We start from the raw sequence: 26,959 nt of genomic DNA on the forward strand, positions 1-26,959 counted from the left end.
GCTTTTTTGTAAAACAAAATCTCAAAACTTATTTGAAAGCTGTATTTCAGGAACTTAAGAAGGGTCTGTGAAAATATATTCGCCCTACCCCCAGAGACTTCTTAAAAGCTTTTCTGTTTTACACCATTAGATTACCAGATCAGGTAACATGAGCAAAATGAGTTTTTTATTTAGAATATCATTTATTAAGTCTATCTAAACCAAACTGACCCTGTGAAAAGCAATTGCTCCCTAAAAACTTCACGTCCTGAAGCAGCAATCTTGTTGTTGTGTTGGTTTTACACCAGATGTAGCATGGATGAACACTTATAAAATGCTTTATTTTTGCCTCTTGGGTCTTCAGCATCATTAAAATATTTCTAACTGATGTGAGATGGGCTTGTGTGTGTGTCTTTGGTGAACACCAGTTTTTACAGAGTCTCCGCCACTATTTTTTACAGAGTCATTTTGCTGTTGAACACTAAGCTTAGCTAAAACAAGAAAAGTCTGCATTGCTTTAAATGTTGTTCTTTAATGACTTGCTGGATGAGTTAACACTTTCTTCAAGTAATTCTGATCGGCCAATTCTTTTAAGGAAGGTTCAGAGCAACTTAATGTATTCTCCATTTCCAGATAATTCCTTCCACTGTGACTCACTGAAGTCCCAAAGCCTTAGAAATTACTTTGTAAGCCGTTCCAGACTGATGGATATTGATGACTTTGTTTATCATCTGTTTTTGAATTCCTTTATCAGAGGAATTTGCTTTTCAAGACCTTACTTCATGTTGTCAGACAGGGAAGTATTTAAGTACTGTCTTGACTTTTTAGAAAAAAAAAAAAAAAAGTATTTCCTTTATTTAATCATGGAAACCCCGTTGACATCTGGATCTCATTTTCGAAAGGGACCTGGGCATAAGTCTGCAAGACATAGCAAACTTGTTTCAGAATATACTCAATTAATATATATTCACAAGTGTAAAACAATAGAAAAACAATTTAAAAGCAGTGACTCTGTTTCATAGAAACTTGTTGCCTAGGTTTAAGAACCGCTCAAAATAAATTCAGCGAAATCATTTCTGACATCTTGAGTTCAGACGGGAGCTGATTCCAGGCTGTAGTAGCTAACACACTGAATGCTTGCTTCCCTTTTTTAGTTCAAACACGTGGAACATGCAAAAGAAAAATGTTGTTTGAGCGTAAAGTATGAGAACTAACCGAGCTATGTCAGAGAGAGGTTAAGTATCCTGGAGTTAGGCCGAGTAGAGATTTATAAATCAGGATCATCAGATGATTGTTTCTCCGTACGCTTAAAGGAGGCCATTCAGCTTTTGCATACAAGTCACAATGATGTGTAAAACGTCTGCTACCAGTTATAAACCTTAAAGCACAATGATAGTATTCAATGATTGAAGACATTTGGTCGAAGCATTCATATATAAAACATCTCCATAATCCAGAAGTGGCAGGAATGCTGCTGCTACCAATTTACTTCTAGCTTTGAGAGAGAAACAAAATCTAGAAATAACTATAATAGAACAAGGAAGGAATAATGTAGCAAGTTATGCACTTCATTCTGCAGAATAAGCTGAAAGCAGACAACTGACCAAACGGAACCACAAATACCAAATGCTTGTTTTGGTCTCCTAATAACTGAATTGCACTCTAAATGTATACTCTTTGTGCAATATACTGCAGTAGTCACACCTTTTGTGTTTGTGTATTTGATGTATTCATCAAGGAGAAGCGTCGTCTAGCAATCCGTAATGCGGCCCAGCAGTGGGAGGGTGTCAAAGCCTGCTTGGAGCTGCCTCCAACAAACGGCTCTAAGGAGGACATTAGTCCAGAGAACAGTCCTGCTCACAGCCCTGCGCAGACCAATGGCCTGGCACAGGAGACTTCTCCAGAGGAACCAAGGTGCATACTGCATAATGTTTCTTATAAAATGTCAGACTTTTTTAAAAACTTTTGGATACACTATTTGGCAAAACCTGCCATGTATCCGTTACCCCTTTCAATTTTCTACAATTTGTCACATTGCTGTCAAAATTTATTCTATTGAAATTATGTTTAGAAGCAAATTGAGCTGCAAGCTTTCTATGCCTTCAGGCTGATATTTAACTTTTTCTGTTTTGTGTAGTTCCAAATCAGTTAGATTGAATAGAGAATAAACGTGAACACAATTCTATTATTTTTTATGACAGGTTCTCGATTGAATTTGGGTCTGAACTTTGACTGTGCCATTCTAACACATGACTATGCTTTGATCTAACCATTCCTTAGTAGTTCTGGTTGTTTGCTGGAAAGTTAACCTCAGCTTTAATTCCAAGTCTGTGTGTGGCTTTCGCATGTTTTCCTCTGCTATTGCCTTGTATTTTACTTTTTCCATCTTTCTGGATGAAGTAAAATCCAGAAAGATGACAATGTTGCACATCTTGCACATCCTAGAAAATAAAAGCTTCCCACAACATGATTCTATTAAGACCATGTTCAATCTTGAGAATAGTGTGTTCAGGGTGATGTACAGTATCAGTTTTTGCCCACACACATCATTCATAGATTAAATTGTTGAATTTTGTACTGACTTTTTCCACATACTTGTTTTTGAACAATAACTTTTTTCTCACCAAATTTCACTGGTTCCAAATCTGTCTATGTAGAATTACCATAGACCTCTTGGTACCTTCTATAGTTAACACTTATCTTTTTGATAGCCATGTCCTGATAGGTTTCTGTTTTTTTAACAAATAAAACTCTGAGAAGTGTAGTGTGCATTTGTTTTCAAACATTTTTGGGTTGTAATGTGAAAAAAATATGACAATCTGAGTTTTTTCAATATACTGTAGCAGAGATTCCATTACTTAACCCAAAGTAGACATTAATACCGGTATGTTCAAATTTCTGTGGCCTTATCAGACATGGCATAGGCATGAATATTTTTAGGTCAAGTTTGTTGTAAGTGTCATGACAAGGACAAATTCTCAGGATTTTTTTTTTCAGACATTTGTGGTCTCTTTAGGATGATTTCAAACAACTATTTTCATCCCAGGTCTTTGTTTCTATCGCCAAAGTCTCAAAACTTAAATTCATCACAACCAGTGAGACAAGCAAATAAATGACCAAATTAGGAGTGACACTAATTTGGTCAGTTTTGTACACATTGTGTTTAAATGTTGCTGAAGGTTTTGCCATGTTTCCAACAGACGGATAAGTCCAGGTTCAGGACCAGAACGACCAGAAAACAGACTCCGCACCAACAGCCGTCCTAACAGCCCTCGAGATCCAAAGTAAGGAAAAGCTGCTCTCATGTTTAATGCACCAATAATGCTGTTCACAGATCGACTCCCATCAACTCCTGAGATACATTTTCCGATAAGTTACTTGACTTCTGGAACTGATGTCCCTGTAAAATTTTCAGCTGCTAAAATACCATTTAATAGTTGAAGTCAATATCTGCAACAGCTGTTGTTCCCCACACACCTTAAAATATTTTCAAGTAACACAGTAACCCTATTATTTACATGCTCAGGACCAAAAGACCTTCTGTAGTTATGCACCTGAAGAGATAGTAAACAAGTATATGTGGGAAATGTTAAAAATAGGTTTTCCCCTGCTAGATTTCATAACACGACGTTGAAAACTGTTTTGTGACGTCGGATATCTGGTAGCTTCTCATGCACACACTGTGATCCAGCTCTGGCTGAGTTATGAGGAGGAGGGCTGAGATGAAAGCAAGGGCTGTCTGAAGGAATGTTATTACATGGTTCAGAGAATGCCTTTCCTCCCAGCATCATGATGTAAAAAATAGCCCCAAAGCAGAAAACTTCAATGCCAATGCTTTTGTTTTAAAAGTGCAATATAGTTCAATTGAGGGAAAAGGCACAACTGATATGATTCAGCCCAGTACAGACTCAATAGATTTTTTGACCTTTTTCATCATGTTACAATGTTATTCCCTCATGAAACACACACCTGAGGTTTTGTTTTAATTCTTTCACTCATGTTTCAGCAAACCTTGAATCCTAATTCCAGTCATTCACGGTTTCTTAAATGCTTGCTTTCACAAAGTTTCCCCTACTCCAGCTTATTTCTCCAGCCAAGCTTCTGCATCACAGAGCACCCCACCCCTGTGCCTTTCCTGCTCAGATCCTCCAGAATAGTAACAGCAACAATTAGCAAACACCTGGTGCAACAGAGACTTTGCTGAGCTTATCATACAAACTACTTCTCAGTGCAGCGGTACTGAGAAAGGTTGTTAATGTCTTAATTGAGCTTGTTGTAATGACATGCTGAATGCCGAGTGTTGGAAAGAGCAAGAGCGTCTTAAGGACACAGAGGCCAACTTCAAGGTGTCAAATTGCAAAATCAAATTTCTTTTAAGTTATGTTTGATATGTTCCACCTTAACAACTAAATGCAGTTAGTTGTTAAGGAAGCTGACAGATTCTTTATTAACAATAATCATCTGCACAAGAAATTCTTGTTCAATCTTACTTAGTTCATTTTAGGGTACTTTTGATATAACAATTTCTTCTTAAACTTGCATTTTGTCTACCTATTCATAGTTTTATAAATAGGTATAAAGTGGCTGCTATGAAGTCTATTATATGTCTATTATATGTAAGTCTGTATGGGCAGATGGAGATACCACAAAATTGGATTAAACCTTTCAAAATAGAGCTCTAAACTTCAGTTTTGTATAGGCCTTCCACTCTCTACTTTATCTTTTACCAAGTCTGTATTTTCTTGCCATAATGGAAATTTACTTTGAAATCTGCAGCAGTGTGCATTAACTGATCACTGTTCTCACATTCGGAGAGAACAGAATGTCCTCTCTCTTTAAACAGAATTTTCTCAGTTTGTTTAAACAGATCGTAAGATTCGTTAGATTAAAAAGGAATTTTCTTTCATGTAGAAAGAAAACACATGATCTCATCTCTGCTTGACATTAGCTACCACAATTTGGCGACAAATAAGAATGACATTGAAGTTAATGTTGACGCCACTTTGAGCATGTTAATTTTGTTATCGAATTGTGATTTACTGGAGCAGAATTTGCCAGATTATAGCTGATGCAGGGTCATGTCTTTTTCATTTGGCAAATGTTTAAGGCAGAAGACAGGTGGAATGTGTCTAACACATCTGTCGAGATAGAAAGATGAGGAAAAAGGTTTACTCAGATTCATTAATGAGAGTTGAAATCTTGAAACAACTTGAGAAGATTAAGCTTCTTTAGAGATGACAGATGTCACTTTTAATAGTGCTGTGGGATTATGTGAGATAGAGCTAACTGAAGTACATTCAGGGTTTGTTGATGCCATAGTTTTTTTTCCTATCATTTTCCGTGGCTTGCTCTCCGCCTTCATAATTTATCTGTAGCATTGTGACACAATGGAGTTCAGAGCCAACTGGCAGTCTTTCAGCCCTGATCATGGAGATACATCATCTAACACAGTGCAGTGGATTCATGGTGCTCACAAGTTTTTCTCATTTTTTGTGTGCTTTCTTCATATGTCATGCTTCATCTCCGCATTATCAAGACCTGACTCTAATTCACATTCCAGTATTGTTTTTAGCTGCAGTAGAGATGTAGTTTGTTGGCGGCCTGTACTCAAATTTTTCAGTGATACATAGAGTATCACTGCAAGCAATGTCCCCTGAGTACACAGGTGAGTACACAGGCTGCCAATTATCACCTGGATACACATCTTCTTTAGCCTTGCTCAGATTCTCTGCTCTCAAGACTTTCTTCTCATTAAATGAGCATTTCAGCTGTTGTGCAGGTAAGCAGAGAGCAGCTATTAACCAAAACATGCAGGATATTGTCAGCCAGCTCCTTTATAATTCTTTAACCAGCTGTATCCACCTTTGTCTCCTCAAAGATTAGTCTTTAAACTTCCCAAGGCAGCACGCTTCTGTTTCAAATAGAATGTTTTCATGTTTTTCTTTACAGACTTGTGGAGACAGGGAGTGGCAACGTTCAGAGCTTGTCCTTGTCTGACAGTCATCTGGCGGAGCTTGATGGAGACACCCTGCGTTTATTTGGACTTGGAGCCCTGGAGGCTCTGGAGAGAGGTTGGGGTGTTCAGACTGCTGGTGCTGTCACCGTCATCGCCTTCCGCTTCATTAACTTTGATGCCATCGTTCCCACACTTCCTAGGATAAGAGTCAAGTTCCCAAATCTATCGGTGAGGTCACCAGTTACATGGAAAACTGTTTGGAAAAAAATAATTTAAAAAATCAAAACTAAAATAAGAAAATATACACTGAAGAACTTTTGAAAAAAAAGTTGAAAAATAAGCAAAGGTATTTTCTTTGATGGACAGTTCAGGATGACCTTGTTCGTTCTGTTAGGTTCAAAACTGCAACATGTTTTTTGTTATATGTTACGGCCGTGAAATTTTAGCTAAGATAAGCCCAATAAAACATCTCTAATTAGTCTATGAATCCTTGCTTGCATTTGCAATAAATTGGGAAGGGAGACACGAGCGTGTCCAAATGAGGCTCTCTGCGTGTTGGTAAAATTTAGAAACTTGTGTTTTTGGTACTTGCATTGGTTTAGTTAGCTAGACATTCACTCTTTGTCTTTTCTTTGGCAAGTATTTGGATCTTTTTGTACAAAAACATTTCATTTAGTCACTCTGCATTTGTTGATAGGTATTTAATACTTTAAATTTCCAAATACTGAAATAGAGTTTTAGCCTAAAGTAAATTTTTATCCTTTATTTTCTTTTGCATTTTAACAAATACTTTTAAAGAAATTGATGTAGAACTTGTTTTTTCTTTCTTAGCACCTGATATTTCTGGAAACCAACATCAGCCGTCTCCCCCAGCTCGCTGCTCTGGCTCAGGTGAGGCGTCTGGACCAACTGACCATTCATCCAGAAGGAAACCCAGTGATCAGTCTGGCTTTGTGGCGCTCATTCATCATCTATCGTCTCTACCACTTCAACCTTCAAAAAATCAATGGCCAGGAGGTAAGGGCTGGTTTATGTTTCAGTACAGACAGTATATAAAGTGCATATGCATGTTGAACTTTTCCACTTTTACAACCTCGGTACTGAGACTTTTTGTCACACACCAACAGAAATTAGTGCATTATTGTTTACTGGAAGGAAAGTATTACTTGAATGTCTAGGTTTATATTTTACAAATAGAACTCAAAAAACTGATATGGATATGTATTCAGTTCCCTTTACTCTGACATCCCAAAATATCTTCCACCTTACAAGTAAATTGGGTCTATCTGTGTATAATTTAATCTCTATATAAATCTAGCTGAAGATCTCAAAGGTTTGTTAGATAACATAAGTCACAGCCTTAACTTTTATCAGTCTGCCCCAGGGTAGGCAATACAGCTTACCACCAACAGAAGATGAATGTAGTGTGAAGTGCTTTAGAGTCCTCTGGACTTGATAATGTGCTAAACAAGTGCAGGCCATTTACATGTGAAGGAAGGTGGCCTAGTCTGAAGAATCCAATGTTAAATGTTTTGGCTAGGATAATGTAGAAACATACCCCCAAAGACTTCCTGCTATTACTGCATTGAGAGGTGGTTGTATGGGTCTGACTGAAACAGATTGGTTAATGTCAGTTTAGAAATCAAGCACATATGCATCAAAAACAGCACGTATAATGGCAGAAGTACAACGTAAATGTTGTTTCCTTCCAAAAATGTTGGAAACTATATATTACAGATGAGAAGGTTTTGTGAAACAAATAATGACTTATAGACACATGGAATATGGTGTTTTCTTATTTAACTTTGCTGTATGAACCATATAAAGTGAACACCTCATTATACCTAACTACATTTTTATTCTTGGCAGACTGAACGTCAGGATCTTTCTTAACTATGTTATTTATATTTCACAGGAGCACATTAACATTGACTAAGCTAAACTCTTATGTGTAATGTACCTTTAGTCTGCTCTCCTATACCACTGTTATTGTACTTCATAAACCACGAAAGACAGACTTAAAGTTTTTAAGTTCTAAATCAACTATAGAAACATGCGATCAGTGAACTCTTTTGTTGATTTTAGGTGACCATGAATGATGTAATTGCTGCAGAGCGTGTATTTGGGACACTGGGTCACATAGCAGCCACTGAAACCCCACGTTGCCGGCTCCTATTGCTGCTGGAAGAGTCCAGGTGAGAACTGTCAGATGCTCAGTAGACTGTTTCAGGCTGTAAGCAGTATTTGTTTAGATGAATCAAGAATGTTTGGATTCTTCAATGAGTTTCACCTCCTGAATATGTAGGCTTCTGTGCATGTGCATTCATGCCTGTGTGTAGCTTTGTGCGAGTATACGTTTCTGCGACTGTGTGTGTAGCTATGAGACACAGGCTGGCACAGAGGAGCCAGAGGAATTAGACTTTGTGTTTCTGGCTAAGGGTGGGTATTTGGCACCTGGACACAAGCATTCCTTCCAGCCAAATAAGTCTTAAGGTCTGTCACTCTGGGTCAACAAAAACATCCTCACGAATCTAGAATCTGCTCTACTTGTCACGCACAAGATGACTCTGAAATTGCTCTTAAAAAGCTTGGTTGAGGCAAACATGGACTTGTTTAAAGAAAAAATAACATTTTTACTTTTGGCTTGTTATTTTAGTTACTAAGTTCTATTCTTTTAATTAAAATAATAATCTGGAATTGTGAAATCTCAGGAAAGTTGTGTAATAATAATTAGCATTAACATTAAATATTTAAAATAAAAAGCCTCCCTTATCTCCATTGGGCTTTTATAATGTTACCTTCACAATGAAAATAATGAAGGTTTTCCTGAATACTTGGAAATTCTCAGAAAAGGAGATTCAACCTGCCTTTCATTTCAAACTTTTTGGCCCCCACCACTTCATCTCTCAACCTAATTTGTGCACATTTGGATTCGCCTGGATTATACTCATCAGCTTGAGGCCTGTCATTTTCATATCATGAACTCTTAATCTGCCTGCAGAGCTGTCATGTGTATTCAGTTGTTATAATTTCAAATCTTTATTGCAGAGAACAGTATTGTGTTTAGTGGCCTTCTGCGAATAAGTACTTTACCTTGCAAAAGTATTCAATCCCCTTAACCATGTCAGGTCACAACCACTAAATTTAATATATTTAATTGAGATTTTATGTCGTAGCTCAGAAAAAGTAGTGCATTATTGCAAAGGCTACATAGTTTTCTTAAATTTGCATTAATAATTAATACATGTTTTCAACCCTTTTTACTGACAACAACCAAATAAAACCCACTGTAACTAATTTTTTCAATAGTTACCTTTTTTCTAAATAGTGCCAAATTGATTATAGTGACCTGACTAGGAGTTTTCTGTATTCCCTTTCTGGTAAAACTCTGCAGCTCCTCCAGAGTTTAAATGGGCTGCTTGGTGCTTCTTTGCTTAATGTTCTTCTAAGTCTTTTTAAGGTTGAATTGACAGTCATGTTCTCGGTAGGTTTGCAGCTGTGCAAAACTGTTTGCATTTTCAGTGCTTTGTGACACATTCAAAGCTTCAGATATTGTAATTTTACAATGCATTTTTGACATTTGTATTTGTAAATTATTTTTTAAGTCAAGCAATTAGGATACCATCTCAAGATTAACTTTTTGTCGGGCAAAGCTGCTCTGGCACATATTCTTACCAGCTGCTTCATCTGGGATTCTTGAAATTTTGTGACAAAGCATGTTTGAAAAATGAAATAAAATAAAACTCAAATTTCCAATTAAGTACATTGAAGCTTAAGCTTTTGTTACTTTATTGTAATGTAGCAAAAGAAAGGCTTTTTAAGCATTTGTTGTGTTTACATATGAAACACATCAATTGAAACATGTTTGTTATTCAAAGCAATTTTCTTTGCTGGGATTTGAGCCCGCTGGTTTGTATGAAACTGATTTCTACACACTGATGGGTTGACACAGATACACTTCCACATGCTTTCACACACTCTGTCATTTAAAGTGGAATGTTAGCCTCCAGCCTGCTCTGTAAAATTTAAGCATCCTGGCACTGCTGAACATGTTGGTACAAAGCTTTATCACACAGGATTTTATACTTATAGCAAAAATTTGATGTAGTTTATTTCATACAAACCATTATTATATTTGTGTTTTTGTTTTTATTCTTTATTGAGAATCAAATTTGTTTACCCTTGATGTTTTTTAAAACTATTTATTTTTCTTATTTCTTGAATAAGAAAAATAATAGTTAAAAGAGAAAGTTGCTGTCTTATTGGTTTTGTTCTCTTGTCGCCACTGTTTCTCTGTGTGGCAGTTTCTTTATTTTGACTCACTTGTTCTGCTTTTCTGTCTCCACTTTGAAGGAAAAGGCAGCTGCAGTTCTTGTTGGAGGGGCGTGGTCGACGGGCGGGGCTGAGTCCAGAGGAGCTTCGGGATAATGGGAAGCTCCTGGGTGAAGGCCTGAGCAGAGCGCTCTTTAACTATCCAAGCAGAGACTGTAATCCAGAGAGCCCTGAGGTTTGTTTAGCTTTTATTAACAAAGGTGTTACAGAAGCTCAGTGGTGTAAAAAATAGATCTAGACATTTGTCTGCTAAACCTAGCCCTCTTCACTAGACATGTACTAAATGCCAGACACTGACTGACAGACAGGAATCTCCTTCTAAAAGCGACAAATTTGAAAGATGTCACACTGATCTCAGAGATATCTCCACATGAATACTTGCCATCTAATATCACAGGAGTGTTGAAACACTTCTTTTTTGCTACTAAACTGTGATTTCTATTGTAGCTCTCGTCCCATTGTTTATGTCTTGCCAAATATGTTGACATCTTTAAAAACATAATTGAAAAGAACTAAGTCTGAAGAAACAATGCACATTTTGTGAAACATTCAGTCATAGGATGTGCCACTTTTTATAGTCATTGTTAATTAGGATGATGGGTGTAAAATCGAGTTTTTTTTTCATACATAACTATTCTTCAACATTGTGACTAGTTTGAAGTAAAAACATACAAAACCCAAAGTGGTCAAACAATTATTAAAAGATGTCTTGTCCCACCATTCAAGGCACTTAAATTATTTTGCATGCGAAAGCGAGTGAATTTTTGTCAGGGCATACAGAATATCTACATAGTGTAGAATGAGGTTAAGTAACATTAAATATCAGCTCATAAATCTAGCATTATTGAAAAATTGTCCTTTACCTTAGACAGATATCACATTACATATCCTGTAATAGTCTATGCTCTGAAGAGCCACAGGAAACTCTCATTAATCCAACACTTTCTCTGTGAGCCAAAGGACTCACAGAGAAATGGTAAAATGAAAAATGTGTTCAGGTTTTAAATGACTTAAAACCTTGGTTTATTTTTATGCTAGCAGCTTCCACATGCCTGCCTGTTTCCAAAACAACCTTAGCATTAATTTACAACCTGTTAAGCTCAAACTTCAAAGACTTTACGCTGCGTGTATTTGTCTCTCGTTTATAACCCGGATGGCAAAATGTGGTTAGAATCTGATTTGAAATGTGAAGACGTACTTTTGGGGCTTCTCCAGTGATCTACCTCTACAAGTATTGCCACAGGCTGCATATCAGACAACATGCAGCCTGCAGAGTCAACAACAGCATCAAATCCAAAACATTTAAAGACTGTCTTAGGGTTCTCTGCACATTCTTTAACTCTCTGGGGGATCAAGTGGAGTAACGTATGAGTTCACCCTTAACTCATCTTGCTATTCTTTATTCTATTCAGGTCAGCTCCAGTTCAGCTGCACATATATCTTCTGAAGCTTTTGAAACTGCTTAAACATGAAACCACAATAAGTGTATTAGGTTTCCTTTATTTTAGCTTGTCCCAATTATATTTTGTGTGTATCAGAACTTTAAAGGATTTGGGAACTGCCTCAGGCATTTAGTGGAATGACTTAGATGATCTAGTGATGAGCAAAGACAAGAGTGATTACATCTTTTACCACAGTCTGTGGTAAACTAAGAATTGTGCAAATTTGTGGCACAGTTTTAACCTGAGAACATGAAGAAAACATACAATATCACAATGAATCAAAAATACAATTACAAACTTGTTACTACCTCAAGAAAATATTTCTATTGCCCTTTCTTTTGATGGCAATCACAAAATAAATTACTTAATATATAGTATTAGGTTAGTTTTGTGTTTAATTACTTCATATTTTATGTGCTAGAATCCATTATTAAATTTATAATGTCATGTGGCTTGCCAGATGGAGCTGGACATCTGATTGGTTAACCTGCACAGCAACCTTAATGCAGACTAATCAATTTGTGCATTGCACCTTTAGCTCTGCTTACTGACTTTGGTGGGAATGCTGACAGAAGGCCAATTTACGACAGGACTATGCAGTAATTAAATGAATTATTTCTACATTTAGTCATGCATTAAGAAATGTTATACTTATGTTTTTATTCTTTATTGCATTTATTTAAACTGTCATATATATATATATATAAGGTAAATATATAAATGCCAAATAAATCCATTGCTTTGGAGTAGTTTTTTTCCCATCAATAGAAAGGGCAATAGAGATACTTTCTTTAGATGGCACCAGGTTCTCAACTGTACATTTTGATTCATTGTGATGTTGTTTTCTTTACTAGTTTTCTTCTTTGATACTAGCACTGTTTGGAAGTTGGCTTTAATCTCACTGTACAGGTGTACAGTGACAAACATTAAAAACTACTATATTCCATTCTACTAAAACTGTGACACCATTTGGCACAATTCTTAGTTTGCCACCGATGAATTTGAAAAATGTAATCACTCTTGCTTTTGCTCATCACTTAATCATTTCAGTAATTTCAGTTAAGGTCTTCCTTTGGTATCTGCAAAGTGCCTCGGGCAACTTCCAGCTGTGTAATTAATCTACGCAATGTTTCACTCTGTGAATATGTTTATTTCGTCCCAGGAGGGCACTGTGGAGTCATCGGAGCGTTCCGCCGTGATAGAACAATACCTTCAGGAATTGGTCAAATGGGCATCAGACACCAATCTGAAGGGTGAGGCTTTACACAAGCTCTGGCCATCCATGTTTGCAGAGATGGTGAGAGACTGCGTGTTGGAGATGAGGGACAGTGGGGCCTTCCGCCAAGCCAGTCTCGCAAAGCTCACTGAGACCAAGTGAAAAGGACCAAAGGTTCAACATAAGATCACATACACATTACCAAATGTGGACATTGCTTCCCGCTGCTTTTTTTTTTTCCCATGTCAAACTCCCAATTCTTGGCGCTTCATCTCCTTCTGATTTGATCAGTTGTTAGTTGGAGACCCTTTTGAGATGGAGGATTTAAAGATGTCTGTAAAATTGTCAGCACATCTTGACTGAATGTAGAACTTCACTGATTCCGTTCCTCAGAGTGTGGAGCTGTATCATGCCTAAGGAAGCTTAAAAGGACTCACTGACTTGTGGTGCACTGACTACCCTAAAAAAAAATCCTCTGCACTTTAAAAGCTTTCTGAATGAAATCCTGCACCGTCCTCGACTGAAAATTACCAGAGTATTTTTCTGGAGAATAGAAGGATTTTTCTGTCCTCTAATCAGCATCATGCATTATTAACTCACTTCGTCCTGCCTGACATGAAAGAAAAGGCACAAACAAACACACGGTCTTTTTTGTTTACTACTGACTTTCTGTATTGTACTTAGTATTAAAAGATTATGCATTAGCACAAAGTTTGTGTTCATAGTTTTATTGGATCTATTTTCTGAAAACTTTGATGTATAATTGAAGGTTTGTTTTTAGTTTTTGGGTATTCAGACAAGCTTTTAGTAACAGAACTACCATAAACTAAACCAAGTGCCTTGTTTCAATGTGACAGTGAGAGTTTTGTCATCTCTCAGCCCCGTTCTTTGGTTTAGTTGATGCACTGGGTCCCTGGATAGGCTGTCTTGTTCTTCTGCAAGTTTTGTATGTCTGGAGGTTCCTCGTGTTTTTTATCATGATGAATCAAACCACAAATGTTAAAGTTTGACGCTTCTCTAGAAACATTTACTGGATTAAGCAGATAAAGCCTTAATAAACTATAAAACAGAAAGAAAATGTATGCATTGCAATGTATGTATGTAATGGATACATTGCAATCCAATGTATGCATTGCACCCAGCTTGCATACATAAGTATGAGTAAGTAAGAATATACAATTTAAACAAAAACATTTTCCACTTTAAAACTCAAAAGTTCAACCAATCATACGCAGACTGAGTGGTAACAAGAGAAATCAGACAAATTGCATTTTTTTATTTGTCATTCATGCAAACTAGCAAATGCTAAGTTCTTAAAATTCAAAAATTCTTTTGACCAGATCCAAAGTCAAGCTGAGACATTTTGAAGGGACCATTGCAAGTATAAAGTCATATCTGAGGTGAAGCTTCTCTGTTTAGTGTCAAGCATGAACCCTGGAATGTCCCTGAAGGTAGAGGCTTCACCTGCTTCTCTTATATTCTTGCTCACCTTTGCTTAAGCCCTCCCTAATAACCTCTTCAACCCCAGACAAGTCAAGGGAGAACAAATAACTGAAGTGAAATCAACTGTCAAACAGCTTCACACTAACAAACCTGCTCTGCTGTCTGGGGTACTTGTTCTGTCGGAGATCAGTGCCTTGGTTACAGATATCTTACCTAAATCAGTCAGTTTATGTGTTATGTAATGTTTTTTTTCTTCAGTTAGTTTTTTAAATTACACATCTTTTTAGCTGTTTTTATGTCAGCTTTGAGGCGGTAAATAATTTATTAAATTAAACATATAATTGCATGGTTAATTACTTGCACTAATTTAATTCAAAAAGTAGAAGTGGTGTGGAGTTAAGACTTCAACGTGATCAGTTTCAGCTAGTTATTGCTGTTTGTTATAGATTTCAAGGTCCAGAAAAGTTACTCGCACAATTTCAAAGACTCCCAAGGTGCAAGGAGATATGTTAAAGATCTAGTAAAGGAAATACTTGTGCAACACTTGAAGTTCTTTCCATGTGAAAGACTCTAACCACTAGTTCAACTCAATATGGAGACAAGCATCTTGTTATATTCAAAGTCTGAAGATCTTACATAAAATCTTTCATTCTGCTTTGACAGGAGTCCAGTCTGTGTGAGCATGTGCTGTCAGAAAAGCTTCTGTAAATTCCTTTTGAACAACTGTGATAGCATCACTGCTTTGTGCTGAGACACTGTGACAGTTTAGACGACTTCAGCTGCCAACACAGCGAGCAGTTTCAACACAACTCCAAGACTAGTAACAGAGTGCAGACAGTGAGTGAAGAATGTCTCAGGGCACATAGAAGCTTAAAAAAAATTAAAGACTTATTACTAATCTTCTATACTTAGTTTGCTTAAAGGATTAATTGCTTTATTTGTGAATAAAGAAATTGTGTTGGGTCAAAGACATATAAAGAATTAAAATGAAATAATGTCTCAACTGTTTTTAATTTATATCATAGCCATGTTTTAAAAAATCTAGATTTTGAATCATTAATTGGGACAGGTTTTCCAATAAATTACAAACAATGCTAATTTTGAGCACAACCTTTCTTTAGACAAAATTTATTTAAAAGTTGAATTTTTGTCAGATATTAATTTTTATTTATTATTACTATTATTCCAGGAATACTTAGGCATGGTTGCAATAGCATTTCAATAAAATGAGATAATGTTAATAAAACAACTAATGATGCCCATCACTCTAAACTCACCATCACACCGGGAAACATGGTGATGAATGTGTCATGCTGGGGGATAGCTTTATTGAGCAGAGTAACTGTTGGGAAGATGGATGAAGGTAAAACCAGGGCAAACGCATGTGAAAAACAGAAAGAGACACACCCTAAAAGACACTGCAAATGATTTACTTCGGGGGCTGAAAACAAATGTTCACCCCACTTTTCAGATTTGTATTTGTTAAGCAGTTCAAAACCACGCATGTTTTTTTATACAGTAGGTCACAATTATGCACTACTATGAGTTTGTCCAATTAGAACAATAATCAAAGGTTTTGATTGAGTATAAATGTGAAAATGTTTAAGGAGTATGAAGGTTTTTGCAAGGCAATGGTATCAATTAAGTATAGTTGGACAGACTGACTCAGCGAACAGCATAATACCGCTTAATGCAGTTTGTCAGATATTGGCTCAAACATGTGTTAATGACTAATCGATGAGTAATTAATTGTGTGCGCTGCTTTTGTGTCAGCCCTGCAAAAGGAGTGCCAGAGTGTTGATGTGGCTGATCCACTGAAAACCCTAAACTGCTCTGCTTCTCCTTCACGCTCAGACAAATCCAAGCGCGCACTCTGGGAAAAAAGCAGGAGGAGACTCCCACCTCCGTATTTTTTACATGACAGCTCAAAGAACAAAGTGGAGTAGGCTGGCTGAGGCAGGGGGCGCAGCAGAGGGTGTTTTCCTTCTGCCGTGTCAGTTTTCAGCTCTCTGTCACAGTCCTTGTGTTTGCGCGTAAAAGCAGAACCGCTGGAGTCGCAATGAAGAGCTATACACGGGGCTTATAGTCTGATTGATCCCGAATTCCCAACATGGTTTCAGTGGGTCACATGGATCTGCACCAGGTATTGAGAGGGAAGCCCTTCATTTCTTCACAGATTCAAGTTTTCATTGTGAAGATGCCTGCGCTTGGAGAGGATACACCAGTATAAAAAGCAGAAACGCTTCATCATTAGGCTGCAGGTGAGTGTGAGAAGAATGCAGGTATTAGATTTTGTCTTAACTTTGTGGTTTCTATTGATGTAATCATAGTTATTTGCATCTTTCTAAATGTTTGCAGATAATAAGCCACTGTTCCCCTGCGATCAGTACAAGCTGAATTGTTATCAGGACGCGTTCGAAAGCCTTTTTGCTTCAGTGAACCTAAATAGGACAACGTGCAAATCATGACTGAGTTAAATAGTGTGGGGTTGAGAGGTGAAAGGCTTTCTCTAGCTGAATTTTAGATCTGCTGTCTGCTAGTGGGGGGGGGGGATTTCACTAGAGGAGCTCCCTCATTAGGAGCCAAAAAGGTCAGAGGTCAACTCACATGGTCAAGTGGGTGGAAGACTTTAACGGTTTCTGCCAGAGTCACTGTCTGTGGGTGTTCAAGCTGAATGATTCTTATTGAGAATAGAAAAGAAAAGTCAAGAAGTGGACACTTGGTGAGACTAAATACATTTTAAAGGCTTTTATTTTTCTTCTCAAAAAAGTGAATTAGAAGGCACCATTATTTTCTGTTTGCACACATAGTGTCCAACGCTGTGGAACGAGTCGTCATGCTTGAAGTCAGGATTTGGTCCATCAGGTAATTTACCAGTTTGCTTTGAGTTTTCTTTTGGGCCTTTTTATTTTATTATAAAATACGAATCACAATATAATTGAATTACAGTTTAAAATGTGGTACCTTTGTGCAAAACTATAATTTTGAACAATAATAATTTCTTCCTGTTGCTTGCAGACTATCTGTTCAGCTCCTGCTTTGGTCACAACTCCTGGACAGTCAACAAACATCAGATCACAGGAAGGTGAGCAATATTTGCATATTACAGATCAACAAAATAGAGCAGCCTTTGGCCAGAAATTTGTGTTAGTAATTAAATTAAAAAGGTTTTTATACTTTGTTAGACTTGGAGTTCATTGAATATCGCACATTTGGTGAAATTTGTGAACTTTTCCTCAGCTTGACGGTTTGAATACCATATTCTCCAGAGTATAAGTCCTATAAGTCATCAGTAAGAAAAAATACAGAAATGTGATGGTCATTTCTCATTGCCTCCACTTTCATTTGGAAGAGTGTTGACCTGACTAGGGTCCAGCAGAGTCACTGACACTCTCCATAATGGGGTTAAGCCAGAAAAAGTCAATGCTATGGAAGCTGGAAAAACCAAGAGCAACCAGAACTGTATCATGTGGGCCAAGAAGAAAAATCAATTATCTTTTGCTTAATGTTCCAAAGTTCTGCCTTTAGAAGAAAATTACTTAATTTACATGTATTTATTGATCTGGACACCAACTTCCCAGAGTTAAAGTTTTCTAGTTTGAGTTCAATGAGAATTTTGGGAGACATGTTATCTGGTAGTATCGATGCTCCATGTTTTCTCAAATCTAAAGTTGGTATATAGTCCTCTATCAAGAAATTGTACTGTACTTTATGGTTCTCTCTGCTGACACGCTTTGTGGAGTTGCTGATTTCATTTTCCAGAATGACGTGATGGCTGCCCTCACTGCCAATAGTACCAATACCTGGTTTAATAATTATAGTATCACTGTGCTTGTTTGGCCCACAAACCTGCGTGATCTAAACCTCTCAGAGAATTTATAGGGTAGGCTATTGTCAAAAAAGAAGATTACGGGCGCAAGAACCCGCCTCCATCTTCCTGCTGTAGGTTGAAAAAGCTGCTGGCTGACGATGACTTCGACTGGTTTAGCAAAGTTACCATCAATATAACGTGCTAAATCTTAAATGCAAGCCTGGTATATAAAAGAAAACGGGACGCTGTGCTTTGCAACTTAATTGTACACTCTTCGACAACTAGAGAACAAGGTCAGAAAAACATTTTAATTAAGACAAAAATCGTGAGGGAGGGGGAAGCAGTTCAGTTATCCTTGCCTGACTTTGACAACCGGAACATGTCGATGTGGAATTCGGTGCGTTTCGGTTCACTTAAAACAAAAATATGGCGACCGACACGCCAACTCTGACAGATCTGAGCAAGTGTTTTAATTAGCTAATCAACCACTGAAGTGCTGGATTAGCTGATAGCAGCAGTAGCTAATCTGCCACAATTTATTAATAATTGCAAAATAATCACCAAGCCTAAAAACATGGCGCTGTAACGGACTGAATGTTCTGTTTTTTGTGTGGGAAATGACGAGTCTGCGCGTAGCGTAGCCGACACAGAGGGAGGAAAAAAAGTAGTCTTGAGTTGTTCTTCGGCGTCTTTTCTCCGTTATTTTTTGGTTGTGGCACATATGACCAAATTAGGAATACCTATATCGCCCGGCTTCATTTAGTTAACGGAATTGTTCTACCATGTGAAATAATATTTTTCCCTCCAGCGTTGTGCGCAGGCGCGATGTAAAATAACATTCAGGGGGTCCGTCATAGAGTAGGGCATTCTGGGTAAAAACAATCGAACAAGTCTGGACAAATGGGATTGTGGACTTTTACAAAAAGGACAAAAGAGAAATTTCACTACTGCTAAAATGTGGTGCTTCCATTTCACTTTTGTTCACATTTTGTGAAGAAGGAAGTTGAAATCAATGTCTTTTTGAGATATGTTTTGTGTAATTTTGTGCAATTCTTTCAGTAATTCTGGGTGCAGTGCCACCACAGGCACTGTGGAGAATGGGTTGCTCAAAGGTGTTTGGGTTGGCACAGTGTGAAAATGTGACAAATGTTGCAGTTTTGGTCCCCATTCAAACTGAGTGTCAGACAATTATTAAAACATCCTTACTCCATGTGGCCAGTTAGATTACCTCCTGAAAGAATCTCATTTTGCTCATAATCTGCAAACTTCTGAGAAGTAGTGAGTGCACCCATTGACACGGAGAAGGCAGGTTCCAGCTGTCAGACAACCACCTCTTGAACCCTGCAGGAACAGAAAGAAACTCACGTGTGAAGCTCAGTAACACATCTACAGTCCCTTCAGTTAAAAGTTGGAAGGCAGTTTGTGCGAAGTTGACTTCACGTGCTTCCACTTGGAATCCAGCTGCGTGACCCGATGCTGACCCAGAGATGACAGTGGCATTGAGTTGAAGGAGTAAAGGAGCCAGGGGCGGGGAGTTCTGAGGTCTTGCTGAATAGCTACCCAGGCTGATTGACATCTGAGGAGCTTCCTGCCAACTCCCCCTGCCGCTCCTGTATTCTCTTTTCATCCGTTAAAACTTGGTGGTCGCTAAGTTTTTTCTGCAGCCATGTGTTTGCCCAGAGAGAGTGATGTGAATAGAGACAAAGTGCTCCTCAAAGAAGTAGGATTTCCATACATAATGCCGGTTTGGCACACCGTTACTCAAACAGTGAGCTCACTGATCGCTGCTAAAACGTCCCTGGCGCAGTTGCACAGAAAAGTAGAGTCAACAGGGAGTAATTCAGGTAGCCAATCAGGGACAGGCTACTAATAGATGCTGGCTAACCAGCCAGATGAGGGTTTTATTACACTGAACAGAGGTCTGCTTCATGTACAGGTGGCGGATCAGGATATTCATGGTGAGGAGATGAGGTCACTGACTTGAGCGTTTTTCCAAACCAAGATCCGCAGAGATTAAAGTCTTGTTGATGAATGCTTCCCATGAGTACTTGGCTTTCACATCTAAACGTCCTGCCCCACTTTTTTACACTTAGCTGCTTATCTAATATAAGCTCTGTTGCGTCCGTACAGGTGCCTCAGAGGACAGAGTCTCAACAGGAGTTCAGGGCGGAGTATGGGGAAATTCAGGGAGCCTGGGGCACCTGGAGTGCCTGGTCAACCTGCTCCCGGACATGTGGGAAAGGGGTACAAGAACAGACAAGGCCCTGTCTGCCTGTGTACACTCAATACCCCTCCAGAGGAGCTGCCGTTCAGCCCCAGCAGCCAGGCCATGTCATTTCAGCTTTGAAACCTGCTGCTGCTCCACGCCACAGTGGTGTCAGAGCCTTCGACAACAGCAGCAGCAGCAGGGGAGAGCTGAGGAGGGAGAAGCAGAGCAGGCCAGGCGAACGCAGGTAAGAAAACAGTGAGATCACTTTTTTCATAAATAAAATTGAAACTATTTTATGCCTTCCCTGCTGCCTTACTGTTATCTTAAATGAAAGAGCGATTAACAGGCTTCTGTAGAACAGAATGGCATTTTAAGGATGTAATGCTCTTACTTCACTGAGCTCTTCAGAAAGTCTGTCCTGGGACATTGTATACAGGATGTGGTATGCAAACATTATAATACCCTTTGAACATTCACACACTTTGTCTTACTGTATATTGGGATTCTAAGCATAATTATCTTTGTGTTAATTAAGCTTTAACAAAACATAAAGAAAGGCATAATTGCAAAGGTGAAACTTTTTTTTTTTTACAAAGAAAAACAAACACAGCTATCATATGTCTCCTGAAAATTAAACAGACTTATTCTGTGCAATTTCATCTATATACAAATGTTCTTTGAAGACAGACATTGAGAACTTTGTGGAAAAAGTTGAATAAGTTTTAGGTTATCCATCTATTGTCCTTGCCTGCTTGTCTTTGTAAGGTTACGGTGAGATTGGTGCCAATCTCACTGAGTGAGGGGTGGGGTACACCCTGGATTGGTCACCAGTCCATTACAGACAATCATACCTAAGGACAAATGAAAGCAATCATTTCATGGAGCACAGTTCATTTAATCATCTAAAAATGGAAGATGCCAAAATTAAAGTTATAAAGACATGCCCATGAAGTGGAGCAAGTAGAGCATTAATCAAAGAAGCTGATAAACACTCTGCAAGCGGTTTATGTTTGCCCTGGAGGAGCTGCAAAGATCTCAGCTCAGGTAGATTAATTTGCCCATAGGAGAAGTTTCTTGTGTATTACGGATCTGTCCTAAATTTCTAGGCATTTAAAATATCAACTTCTTAAGATTTTTTATTTTATCTTCATTGTTGCATCGATTAAAGACAAGCTGTCTCAAATGTCAGAAACATTAAGTACACTTGGCTTTATAAAGCTCATGCATTTGTTGGGATGTGTGCTGCATGCTGAGCAGCCTGATGTAAAAGTGACTCTTTGGAGCCGCCTCTCTGGGTCATCTGACTGCCGTCCAGTGGAAAGCCAGTCTTTTGTAGTTACAGTCAAAAGTTTAGCCTGTGTTTGGCAGCTTGGTGGCCTCCTTCCTGTCAGGCTTGCCTTTAAGCAAATAATGCTGACAGCTGAAGAAGTTGTTTCAGTTGGACTCTATGTGAAAAAGAGAAAAAGCACATTGACATTTTCCTAGAGAAATACTGGTGGTTTTTAAAAACAATTAATAATTCTTCACTAAATCTTATTTTTTAGATAAAATGTGTTAATTTTGGGATAAATACATCATAATCTACATTTACTTTTCCAGGAAGGTCACCCACATTGTCCCAGGGAAGTATGGATATGGACGGGCACCTCATGTGGCTCCACTGTTAGTGGATTCAGGCAGAGGCTCAGCTTCGCCTCGCCTCCACAGACAAAAACGCTCTCCTGCTGCTAACTCCCTTCAGGCCTTTCCTAGAGGGCACACCGACCTCAGATCACACAAACTGGATGCCTCCAACAACCTCCATCGCTTTACCAGGGTGTATGTGCATCCCAGGACTCAACATCCCAGGAAAAAACAACTCTGGACTTCCCTTTACCAGCCTGCATCCTCCAAACAGGCTGAGGTCCAGACTGGGAGTCACACCTCCAGCCACCAGCTGTACCAGGAGAGACCTTACAACCCACTGCCTTCATCCTTCTGTACAGGGGAGCACGCTCACTACAGGATCTGCAACAGTAATGTATGGATGTCTGGACTCCCACAGTAGTAGTGTTAGGATTTAGTTGAACAGAGCCATGTTTTTGAACTGTGTGAAGAAGCCAGTCTATCCAGAAAAAACATGTATACATGGTTAGAACATGCAAACTTTACACAGAAATTCATACGAGCCACAAACTTCTTCTCTGCAAGTCAACAGTGCTAAACTAGGCAGCCTTCTGTTCTCAGATATGCCAATAAATCAAGAAAAAATAAGTTATTCTGTATTCAGAACACCTGGAATCAAGGAAAAGTTTTATGGTACAGGCAAGACAAACAAGCCAAACGTTTTGAGAATGTCAGGAATTGTTTATTATTAATCTTCAGAGTAAAATAGAAACCTGTGAAAAAAGATGAAGCAGCAATCTATGGAAACCAGTTTTCAGTCAGCCACAACACGTCTGTGTATTTAAATTAGTGGGCAATGTTTCAGTTTATATTTTCCTCCTGTTAAATCAGGAGGCTCACCAAATAAAAATTTGTTGAGACTTCAGTGAGATCTAGTTTCACGAACATGACAGTGGACTCCAACTATTTGTCAGAACATGACAGTAAGAGCCATTAGTTGTTACTGATGATTTTACATGTTTATGGAAAAATAAATGCTTGTTTACACTTTCTCTTGTTCATTTCAGGATTGTCCTCCGTCCAGCAAAGACATCAGAGCGGTTCAGTGTTCTTCCTACAACAACCAGCCTTTCATGGGCAGACTCTATAAATGGGAACCTTTTAATGAAGGTAGGCTTCATTATTATAATTATTTCTGCCCAGTATACAAGTGTCAAATGGTAAATTGACACTTGTATGGGACCTGATGATTTGCAAGAACTTCTAAGTGCTTCACACTACGTTTAGTCATTCATACTTGCATTCATACTGATGGTGTTAAGCTACATTTTAGCCACACCTACCTTAGAGCAAACTGCCATTCAATTGGTGAGCATCACCAGCAAGCAAGGCTTGTGATGTGTTTAGTCCAAAGGAAAAGTCAGTGAGATTGATGGATCTGAATTTCTGGAGCTCCTCTAAATCCCAGCTCCTCCTGCCTCTGTTGTTAACACTTCATCCACTTTGCCTGCTGGTCAGAGGACCTGGTGGCGGTGGCGCCGGTGCCTGGCAGCCTTCTTTCTGTCAGACTGCGCTTTATTACTATCCAGTAGCTTGCCACCCTGAGTGTGTGCATGAATGGGTGAAAATTCATGCGCACAAAATTCCAATAAAACTTGTTAAAGTTTCTGGTTTTAACCTGACAAAATGTGAAACAAGTTTGTCAATGGACATATTGTAACACATTCTTTTAGTTTTATCCTTTTGTGTATATTGTTTCCCTGTTAGAAACCATTGAATTTTTATCAAATTCATGTTAACAGTCTAAATGAATTACCTTGTTTTAATCAATGATACGTCAAGTCTGTCATTGTCTTTTATACTTTGACACTGTTTTCTTTTGCTAATACATTGTGTGAAACCATCAGGATCTCAAAATATCTACATGTCTCACTCCTTTTGATCTTCTCTCAGTTCCTGGGGAGCAGCATTGTGAGCTGAACTGCCGGGCCACTGGGTTCAGATTCTACGTGCGACAGTCAGACAGGGTGATTGATGGCACACCGTGTGGACAAAATGAAATAAATCTGTGTGTGGCAGGACGATGCACGGTAAGCAATCTTCAGCTGTGACCTGATGAGCTGTTCCCTTGAAGCACAGACATGTTCGGTTTCTCGTGGATGATGGTTGCAGTGCATGTACCTAAAAGTAGCCATCATTATCCTGTCTGCTATTTTCATCCAGACTGTTGGTGCTTCTTCTTTCTTGGAATAATTCTTCCTGCGTGGACTTTGTTTTATTCTTTTATAAAGAGAAGAATGCATTTAATAAACAATAAAAATGTATACTTTGGAGTGTAATAATGGCTGTGAACAGGAGAGGGCAGCACAGCGTAAAAGTAGGCTCACTCTTTGTGTTGTTGCCAGTGATGATTAGCAGCATTTCTGGCTTGCTTTTCATGTTTTGTGAACTTCCCTGCTCTTCTTCTAATATGGGTTTTAAAGTCAGAAATGTGTGAAAGAAGCAGCAAAGTGCCGTGTGATCACAACGCTGACCTTGCTCTGCACTCTGTGTTTCTCATGCATTGTAATTAATCACTGCAGAATTAAGATTATATCAGGCAAGTGAGGTCTTTAATCTCTAGGTTTGGATATAATCACTTTTCCACCACGATAAAACATGTTTTGCTGCTGCTTCTTCGCAGGGACTGAGTTGAGTTTTTGTGAATAATTGGGACAAAACAGAAAATCATTAGTTTGAGTCAAGATGTTGGACATTTTGTTGGTACTAGTCCAAGGCTCATAGCTCATTATCAAAAAAATATATAATCCCAACTCTTTCTTACAAAAGTTAGTTTTGCAAGAAAAAAATAGTTTGTGTTTTCTTTTTTTATTTAATAATGAAACTTTAGCATTTATTAATACTATTTGTGATATTTCAAAAAGCACACAAGTTTCGGTCTCTTGGTAAAATTTCAAAACAATATGCAAATACATTCTGAGAAAGCTTTATGTTCTAAGAATAAACAATGATTCCAACTTTTGTGAGAAATGAGCATTGTGTCTGTCTATTTGAAGCATTTAGTTGTATTTAGCTTACATTTAACCAGGAATTACATCAATAAACCACATATACGCAGCTAAAATATACAGTAAGGAAATCAACATTTCACAGGTGCTATTAGGTAAAACATTCTCGACTTGTTTTGGCCATTTTGAAAAATATTGACACAAAAGCGTTGAATATTGGTTTTTATTTGTAAAACATTCAAAAAACTGTTTCCTTCCACTTCAATTATGGACTGCTTTATGTTGGTTTGTTACATAAGAAACTCAGTAAGACATGTTGAAGTTTGGGCTGTGATGTGACAAAACAGGATTAAGTTGAAGGGGCATTAGTACTTTTACACTATGTCTGTATATTGGAAAAGCTCACACTGAGGCACTGACACCATTCTGAATGACTGAGTGTCTCAGACGAATAGTGAAAGAAAGGTCTCTTTATTGTAGAGCTCTCACCCATTTTTGACTTCCCCTTTAAAGCCAAGTGAGTGAATATGAGAAGTGTGTTTGTATTTTTAAAGGGCGATCACTGACCACACACACTTCACTGCTGGTGATGTTTGGCCCACCTGAAGTTAAAAATTGGTCTTCCCTGGACTATTGCATACTCAGTTATTGATTTCTAGCTCAATACAGTTTGGGAAGGAATGATGAAATAAGAGGAAATCTCATATGATGGCTGAACTTACCATCAATCTTTCTATTCATAGTCCTGCCATAAAGTATTAATGGTCTCTTATTATCTCTACATCACAATGATAGATGTAATGATTTTCAGAATTGATTTAGTTGTATTTTTATTTGCCAGTGAAGATGAATAAGTACACATCTATTCTCTTGGTTTGCTGAGATCTCAGTGATAGTTTTCCTCTCTGACTGGCAAGTTTCCCAGGATCCAGAGAGGAGCTCAGCCCCAAACTAATCAAACAACCAGAGCCTTGCTTCACTTCTCTTCTTTGACAGCTGCATCTGTTTTGTGCATTCTCTGCTGAGGTGGGCAGGCAGACTTATTAAAAGAGGGATGAGTGCTGTGATAAACAGCCTGACTGGCACACACTGTTGGAGATAGCTTAATATTTGCCATGACAAACCCCAGCTGCTGGCTCCCAAGACTGTTCATCATTACACACTGCAGATGGTCATGTGTTTATGTCAGTGGACATGAAGTGACAAATTCAGTCAGGTTACTTTGCGAACAAGTTATCTTTCCACTTTATATTGTATGAGTAATGTGACAAACAGCATGATAAGATGTTGGTTAGTTGATAGTTTGACTCTTCAAACTATCAACTGTCGAGATGGCTCGATACACCTTTAATTGAGATTCATCTTTCCATCATTGTACTTCTAAATCTACAATTTTTGAAAATCTCAGTTCCTTTTGAATTATTTTACTGTTATTCTCCACATATCATGTCACTTCTCAACACTTGTGTTGTGCACCATGGTATTTTGGTCCCTCATCTTTTTCTTTCTTTTTATTACCTCTGTAACTCGTACTTAAGATCACTTTCATTTAAGGTAACTCCTGACCAAGACACATGTAAGCAGTAACTTCCATAGTGACTTATAAGAACATTCTTTACAGATGTGGTTGCACATTTAGTACTGTGTTGACAGTGATTCTTTTCAGGCAGATGACTCTTGTCACTAATTAGCTTGTTGAGTCGCTCTTAATAGGCTGTGGAGATTTTTTGTTCTTTTGCTTCATCAGTTTGTTTGGAATGTCAGCGGTCTGTCATTCTTGCATGTGTTTCCACGCGATCCAAAATGTAACTGTGGTTTATATTCTCATGAGGGTTATAACCACATTTCCAATGAAGCGATCAACATCAGATTTACAAGTATCAGGAGAACCAAGTAACTGACACTTACAAATAATTTGAAAGTAATTAACCTCTAAATTAAGCTTTGTGTAATAAGGT

At 38.2% G+C, this 26,959-nt stretch overlaps 2 protein-coding genes across 3 annotated transcripts in view; both read left to right on the forward strand.

Annotated features, from left to right (window-relative positions):
- The window catches only part of LOC129364409 (leucine-rich repeat-containing protein 49), a 31,211-nt gene extending 17,587 nt beyond the window's left edge, over nucleotides 1–13,624 (forward strand). For both annotated transcript variants that reach the window (XM_055037019.1, XM_055037020.1), the window contains 7 exons: nucleotides 1,718–1,893; nucleotides 3,180–3,263; nucleotides 5,929–6,163; nucleotides 6,767–6,952; nucleotides 8,021–8,130; nucleotides 10,289–10,442; nucleotides 12,872–13,624. In XM_055037019.1, the coding sequence (XP_054892994.1) occupies nucleotides 1,718–1,893; nucleotides 3,180–3,263; nucleotides 5,929–6,163; nucleotides 6,767–6,952; nucleotides 8,021–8,130; nucleotides 10,289–10,442; nucleotides 12,872–13,087 (1,161 nt within the window). In that variant the 3' untranslated portion in view covers nucleotides 13,088–13,624. The remainder of the gene's footprint in view (nucleotides 1–1,717; nucleotides 1,894–3,179; nucleotides 3,264–5,928; nucleotides 6,164–6,766; nucleotides 6,953–8,020; nucleotides 8,131–10,288; nucleotides 10,443–12,871) is intronic.
- Nucleotides 13,625–16,451: 2,827 nt separating this feature from the next.
- Nucleotides 16,452–26,959, forward strand: part of adamtsl7 (ADAMTS-like 7) — a 37,572-nt gene continuing 27,064 nt past the window's right edge. Inside the window, exons 1-7 of the mRNA XM_055037038.1 lie at nucleotides 16,452–16,629; nucleotides 17,179–17,233; nucleotides 17,387–17,453; nucleotides 20,310–20,632; nucleotides 21,988–22,408; nucleotides 23,061–23,163; nucleotides 23,947–24,083. Of these exons, the coding sequence (XP_054893013.1) occupies nucleotides 17,205–17,233; nucleotides 17,387–17,453; nucleotides 20,310–20,632; nucleotides 21,988–22,408; nucleotides 23,061–23,163; nucleotides 23,947–24,083 (1,080 nt within the window). The 5' untranslated portion in view covers nucleotides 16,452–16,629; nucleotides 17,179–17,204. The remainder of the gene's footprint in view (nucleotides 16,630–17,178; nucleotides 17,234–17,386; nucleotides 17,454–20,309; nucleotides 20,633–21,987; nucleotides 22,409–23,060; nucleotides 23,164–23,946; nucleotides 24,084–26,959) is intronic.

The sequence above is a fragment of the Poeciliopsis prolifica genome, unplaced genomic scaffold (assembly GCF_027474105.1).
Source record: "Poeciliopsis prolifica strain line A6 unplaced genomic scaffold, Auburn_PproV2 SCAFFOLD011, whole genome shotgun sequence".
Taxonomy (NCBI): Eukaryota; Metazoa; Chordata; class Actinopteri; order Cyprinodontiformes; family Poeciliidae; genus Poeciliopsis; species Poeciliopsis prolifica.